This window comes from Scardinius erythrophthalmus (genome assembly GCF_964197995.2).
Source record: "Scardinius erythrophthalmus genome assembly, chromosome: 7".
Lineage (NCBI taxonomy): Eukaryota > Metazoa > Chordata > Actinopteri > Cypriniformes > Leuciscidae > Scardinius > Scardinius erythrophthalmus.
The window spans coordinates 33,353,175-33,359,850 of record NC_138227.1 but is presented as its reverse complement, the minus strand read 5'-3'; the positions used below and the strand labels follow the sequence as shown (position 1 = coordinate 33,359,850).

At 35.5% G+C, this 6,676-nt stretch overlaps 1 protein-coding gene across 2 annotated transcripts; it reads right to left on the bottom strand.

Moving 5' to 3' along the window:
- Positions 1–618: 618 nt before the first annotated feature.
- On the bottom strand, positions 619–6,569 carry spcs2 (signal peptidase complex subunit 2). Of its 2 annotated transcripts, none has more exons than XM_081369802.1 (5): positions 5,957–6,569; positions 4,672–4,755; positions 3,775–3,935; positions 3,518–3,652; positions 619–1,817 (listed from the first exon to the last, which is right to left on the bottom strand). In XM_081369802.1, the coding sequence occupies exons 1-5, from the start codon at positions 5,993–5,995 to the stop codon at positions 1,631–1,633; spliced, it is 606 nt and encodes a 201-aa protein (XP_081225928.1). In that variant the 5' UTR covers positions 5,996–6,569; the 3' UTR covers positions 619–1,630. The 2 variants fall into 2 exon arrangements, with proteins under 2 accessions (XP_081225928.1, XP_081225929.1); XM_081369803.1 differs by having other exon boundaries at positions 3,518–3,660; positions 3,783–3,935; positions 5,957–6,015.
- Between the last annotated feature and the right edge of the window lie 107 nt (positions 6,570–6,676).

The window sequence follows — 6,676 nt, the reverse complement described above, 5'->3', positions numbered from 1 at the left end:
ATTTTTAAGACCCTATATCCCACAATTTAAGGCCCACAATCCCAAATATATGGGATATATAAAATTTTAGCTGGGAAAGTTTCTGAAATTTGGTTGTTTTGACACAAAATGCCCATATTTTGAAGTGAATGACTCCATTTAGATTTTATTGGAATATGGTCCTTTATTCCAATTACATATGCATGTAAACAAGGAAGCCGATATTATGGTTTCTATGGAAAACTTATCTGGCACATGCTAGTATTAACTGGAATTCAGAGTTATGTAAAACACAACGTTATCCTGCACACACATCTGAACTTGAGACAAGATACAGATGGTTATGAAAATTCAAGAAACTGAAGAACTATTTTTGCTGGAATATTTACTATATTTTATTACAGTGGATATTCAAAATCTGAAAAATAAAACTAGCAATCTAATTTGTATACTGACTTAAACTGAATGTTGCATCAGTTTTCATAATCATTTATAATTGGAATATTCTTGTCACGTCCTTTGCAGAAACGTTTGATCAGAATATGAACCCTAATTAGAAAAGGAGCAAATGTGGTCAATCACAAAAGCAAACAAACAAACTTGGCAAATGTTCCTGAAATAATGACAGCAAAACACAAATGTAAAAATGCCTTACTTTATTTTGTATTTTTTTGTTTTTTTGTTTGAGAATAACAGGCACATACAATATGGGTAGCTAAAGCTGAATATCATTAGACAAAAACCGTTGAGAAGTCCCCGTGGATTTCAGAAGGCCTAATATTTCACAATATGGAGAAACAAACTGCAACCAGATGTACGGTTCAAAACTTTTCAAAATAAATTAAGATAATCTATATGAAAATGGCTGTTGACAGAAAACCAGGAAATTCAGGTCCATTCACTCCTGAGTGTGAAAAACAGGTCAAGACTGATCCAATGCTCACAAGGGAACGTAAAACGGTTATCCCTGGTTCAAGCATTAATGGCCAAACACAAAAGTATCAAAGCGGTAGGGGGACAACACGACAGATGGACATAGTTCATTTCTTTGCTTTCCGTTGTCCTTTAAAGCCTAAACAGATATAATTCAGAACAGGAAATAAAATATGCAGATTAAACAGACATTTAATAAGGCTCTATATATATATACACTGGTGCTCAGATGTACAAAAATCTGCTTGTTTCAGACACTCAACGCTTCACAAGGCGTTGTGAAATGTGGGAGCACTAATGTAGATCACCTCTGATCCAAAAACACTCCTGAAGGAAGGAGGGACTCGTTTTGTTTTATGAAAATATCAGTATTCTTCCAACATTTAAACCCTAATGTGAACAGCTTCTGATTAAAAAAAGAAAAGAAAAAAAAAATCATGTGAACTTATTTTATTTTTTAATAAAGAGCACTAAACTGAGACACCGGTTATAAATTGAACTTGCATTTAAAAAACAAAAACATGGCTCACATAAAAGAAAATTGGACAATTTTTTAGCAATAAGAAAACACTGTGCTGACCTTATGTAATGTTAGAGCTGAGAGCTAAACTGTGATAACACACTAGCCTGAATAACATCTGTGTTTTGTCCCACTACAGCCACCGTTACTGAGTGCGCTGGGTCGCTGAAGGCCTGCGTCGCCAGTTGAGACTAACCGTTACTTTGTCTTCTTCTCTGTGGCCAATGTGTCATGAAGCTTTGAGACATATTTTTCAAATTGGTCCATCACCAGCGTCCCGTTCTCGTCGAAGAACACCCCGACCGACTTTGTAAACTCCGTCTCCCTGAACAGCTTGGTTTTCCCGTCAGTGAAGGACACTCTTAACGTATACTGGTCATCAAACCTAATGGACACAAGCCATTTAGTAAACTTTTTTTCCTGAGGAATGGCATTGCTAATAGGGTGGAGCTTCAACACAAATTTCACGAATAGATTTCAAATTCACTTTTTAAAATCGGATAGCAGTCCGATCAGAGAAGTGGGCAGGTGTAAACAAGCCCTAAAACAGTGCTTCTCAAACCTGTCCTGGTTAACCAGACCACTGCACATTTTGTATGTCTGCCTCATCTAGCAAACCTGATTCTACTCTTAAGCAAGACTTGAATTTGGTGATAAACGCAAGACTGTCTTGAAAAAGTGCAGTGGAAGGGGGTTCCCAGGACATGTTTGAGAAGCACTGGACTAAAAGATTGCTTTTTGGAATTTAACAATCTATATTGGTTTATCAAAATGAAGAGAAAAATTCAGATAATCAAGAAATCTACCATTCAAGTTACCCAGCACTAGTTGCTGGGGTGTTCTGTATAGCACCGATGTTTAACAGTTGAGACCCCGCTATGCTTAAATGAAATCCAAGAATGAACTGGTGTGACATAATTGACCAAAATCAGGCCAAAACTAATTTGTTTGGATCAAACAAACTTAGTTTTGGCCTGATTTTGTTCGAAATTACGTCACACCAGTTCATTATTGGATTTCGCTCAAATCTTGGAAAAGTTCGCTCCGGCAGGCAAACGCCTTCAAACTATCATTGGTCCATGACGATGACATAATAGTTGGGCGTGTCTCTGAGGCTCCGCCTTCTTTGACATGGAAATCTTCTCCGGTTTATTTCTTCTGTTTAGTCCAAGGTCAGACGAGTAAAAACATGAGCTTGTAATTCTAAATGAAAATAATTATTAAAATATAAATATAATTAACTAATTATTTTTCATGTTTAATTCTGTAAATCTGTGCTATAAATAAACGCGACTTGACTGCTGAATTGCAGAAACATCTATATCGCTATGATCAGATGCTTTCTCACCTCTGTCATTTTTGTTGCGTGTATATTTTGGGAAAGAACACAGAACATCAGGGGTGTATATATCGTGTCACAATATATCGCAATACAAAAATGCAACATGCAATATGTATCGTGAATTGTTCACCCAAAATAAAAATTACTATGTGAGAAAAAAAATTAAGTTTTCAGAGTTTTAGTGTCAGTACTACATTAAAATATTATATATAATGTTGAATATAATGTATAATAATGCAGTAGGGGAATATCTGTGTCAAAAAGTGGCCTACATTATTTTAAATGTATCTAGTCAGTGACAGAGAAACATATTCGTCTAAAATAACATTTCAACTTCAGAATCATGAATATTGTTATTCTGGTGTCTCTATTGTCCTGTGCTTTGGGTTTCCAGCACCAAGTCCAAAAATATTCATTTATACACACAATGTAATATTAAATTGATCAGTTCAATAAACTGTACATTTTTTGTTAATCTTTAATCATATGTCTTGGAGTATCGCAATAATATCGTATCGTCAGTTCAGTATTGTGATATGTATCGAATCGTGACATGAGGGTATCGTTACACCCCTACAGAACATATTTAAATATTCATCTAAAAGCCTCTCTCAGCAGCGTGGGCCGCGTCTCTATATCGCTGGTCATGCATTTCAAACTTCTTTTAAAGAACGTATATCAGGGTCTTTATGGTAAGGGTTTGTTTGACCACCACAAATAAATATAAGAAAAAAAGTTCTCACCTTTTTAGGCTAGAGGACAGCTGCCAATTGTGATCTGGGTCCATTCCAGCTGGGTCCTTCTGCAAGGCCACAAGGAAGATGTTCCTCTCTTTGTAGGAAGTGTACAGGGTCAAAACCCCCATCATTATGAAGTATGTGTTGATCTGTTAAGGACAAGAACTGAAGCAGTGCCCAATTTACATTCATTTACATTGAGCAAACTCGAAACACAATAGAGACGCAACGATTTGTGCTGGAGGTTTGACAATGAAGGATATGAAACAACACAACACGCCAGCACGGGCTTGGACTCTGGGAACGGGTGGAGGTAATCCCAAATTAAAGCTACAATGGCGAAAAGGCAGGAGATCGTGCAAATGAACAGACGTCCATCCACTAAGTTGAAGTTCTCAATGTAGCCATATTTTTCAATCAGAACCTGTGGGGGGGGGGAGAAAGAAAAGTAGATGATTTAAAAACTCATCTAAATGGACATAACCAGTATAAAAACAAAGTAAATCACTCAAGAAACCACATAATCAGTCAAATGTTTGGAACAATTAAGATTTTTTTAATGAAAGAAGTCTATTCTGCTCACCAAGGCTGCATTTATTTGATTTGAAATACAGTAAAAATTATTAATATTGTGAAATATTACTATTTAAAATAATGTATAATTTATAACAAAGTTAATATTGTTAAATGCAATTTATTCAGTGTCATATGATCCTTCATAAATCATTCTGATATGATTTGCTGCTCAGTTATTATTGATACTATTATCAATTTAAAAAGTTTTGCTGCTTAACATATTTTTTTGTAGAAAACGTTATAGATATTTTCAGGATTTTTTGATGAATAGAAAGTTCTAAAGAACAACATTTATTTATTTTTTTGTAACATTAATGGTCACTTTCGATCAAATTAATGTGTCTTAGCTGAATAAAAGTATTAATTAGATAATAATAATAATAATAATAATAATAATTGTTTCTTGAGCACCAAATCAGCATATTAGAAAGATTTCACAATATTATTATTATTTTTTGATCAAATAAATACAGGCTTGATGAGCATAATAAACTTCTTTCAAAAACATAAAAAAAGTAATGTTCCCAAGCTTTTGACCAGTATATGTGCAATATGTAAAATGAAATGAATTATATATAACAGACCTTCTTAGCTGCATCATCTAGAGAGTTCTTCACAGCTGCACCATCCCATTTGTCGATCTTCACTGGCTTTTCATCAATCCTCCACTGAAACACATGCAATATGATTTTAGCAAGCCACATTGTCAAGCCAAATAGATTATTTAATATTTTCATATGTGCAAGATAGGTATGCAAACTTACTGTACACATTTTAAGCTAAATGAATATGTCTGTGCTGCTACTGAATTGACAGCTTAAAGAAATGTTTTTATAAGATTATATTGTATAAAGTTAGTAGTTTGAATTGAATGTGATGAAATGCAATTACAAAATGCATCTATTAGACTACATCGTTCAATTGCATTGCATTCACTGGCCGGACTCTGTAACATATGGTTGCTACTAGTGTAGCATGAATCTTTTAATAAATCCCTCAAAAAACCTCAAGTTATTGATCTAAATCAGCCCACAGCTACTGAACTATCATCTGGCATAACTGAACAGAAAGTCATCACTTTCAGCCACGTCAGAAACTTTGTGTATTTGTGAAAATTAAATCCGCATCACTACTTTCAGCAACAAATGACAGAGTAAATAATCAAAAACATCTTTAAATAATATATAAAAAAAAAAAAGGCCTACAGGTATTTGGGGGATTTCTGATTTTATTTAACTTGCATAATAGTGGATATACTATAGATTTCCTGAATAACCATAGTATGTTAGTATTTAGGCAGTTTTGCCTTTTATATTATATGGAGATTTTTATCGTAAAGCTTGTGCATTTGTAACGTTATCCAATTCGCTTTATTTAAAATATTGTAAACCAGCTTCTGACAAAGCGTCTGAAAAGCACCAATTTGAAATACTACGTTTCAGATCACAACTAACAAGAAAATCACAGTAAAACTGTTTCGTCCGTTTTGACCGAAATTGAAACCAAATGAAAGCATACTAACGTTAAAGTGACACGCTGAAGGCGAAGGAAATGATGAGCACAACACAATATTGTGTGCAACATAGTGCAATGCTGTGTCATCTTCTGTATCTAGACATTTAAATGGCATTCTACAGTTTTCAATACACATGATAAAAATAAAATAAAAAATTGCACTCGTCGTGTGCATTCATTTATACAAGTTTACGTTTTATACTCGTTACACGCAAACGAGCGCCATGGTCGCATCAACATCCACGTCCGAATAACGAATGCAAAAGATGAAATATGTAAAAAATACTAAACTACGTAGTGCCCTCAAGACTCATAAAATCTCATAAAAGGCGATATACAATAAAGGTTTCTTACTTTTTCCAGTAGACCATTCTTTCCGTTCCTCGCCGCCATCTTTTCTTCCTGTTCATTTGTTCTGACCTGGGTGAGTGTGATTGGCTAAAATCACTTAAAAATCGTCCAATCGAAATGGGTCTGAAACAGGGAAACAGCTGCTGTGACGTCTGACGTCAAAGGAGGCGGGGCCACAGTGGCTAGATGCGGTGACGTTCATCCCCATGCACCGAAAACCGTACAAATAAAAATGTGAATTCTCATGTTTGAAAATAAAAAACTGTGCCCTTTTTTGAAAGGGAGATCACAACACACAAGGTGATCAGGTAAACTAAACTAACTGATTTTCCCGCCCTAACATGACAGCCGCAAATCCTGACGTCAGTCACAGACTCTCTAAGCGCCGCCCACTTTGGAACTTCATGATGATCTATTTCTGTACGTGTACTTGCACACGTTTGCAGTCATGATAGGCAGGCAGCAACCTTTCAAATAAATATCTCAGTAAATAAGCCTCCTTTTTATTTCTGCTTTTCTTCTTGAACCCCAGAGCATGTGTCCCACACGATTCAGGGTTTCCACAAAGATGATGTATATCTGTATGATCTACCCCAGGGTTCCTCAAACTCGGTCCTGGAGGGCCGCTGTCCTGCACAGTTTAGCTCCAACACTGATCAAACACACCTGAGCAAGCTAATCAATGTCTTCAGGATCACTAGAAACTCACAGCTAGGTGTGTTT

Bases quoted from the DNA above. Each gene is read 5' to 3' on its own strand.
- spcs2 (XM_081369802.1), bottom strand. From the start codon at position 5,995: ATGGCGGCGAGGAACGGAAAGAATGGTCTACTGGAAAAA. The intron at 3,936-4,671 runs GTCTGTTATATA...CCCCCCCCACAG, and splicing joins TAGATGATGCAGCTAAGAAG to GTTCTGATTGAAAAATATGG. The intron at 3,653-3,774 runs ATATCCTTCATT...ACAGATCAACAC, and splicing joins CTGGCGTGTTGTGTTGTTTC to ATACTTCATAATGATGGGGG.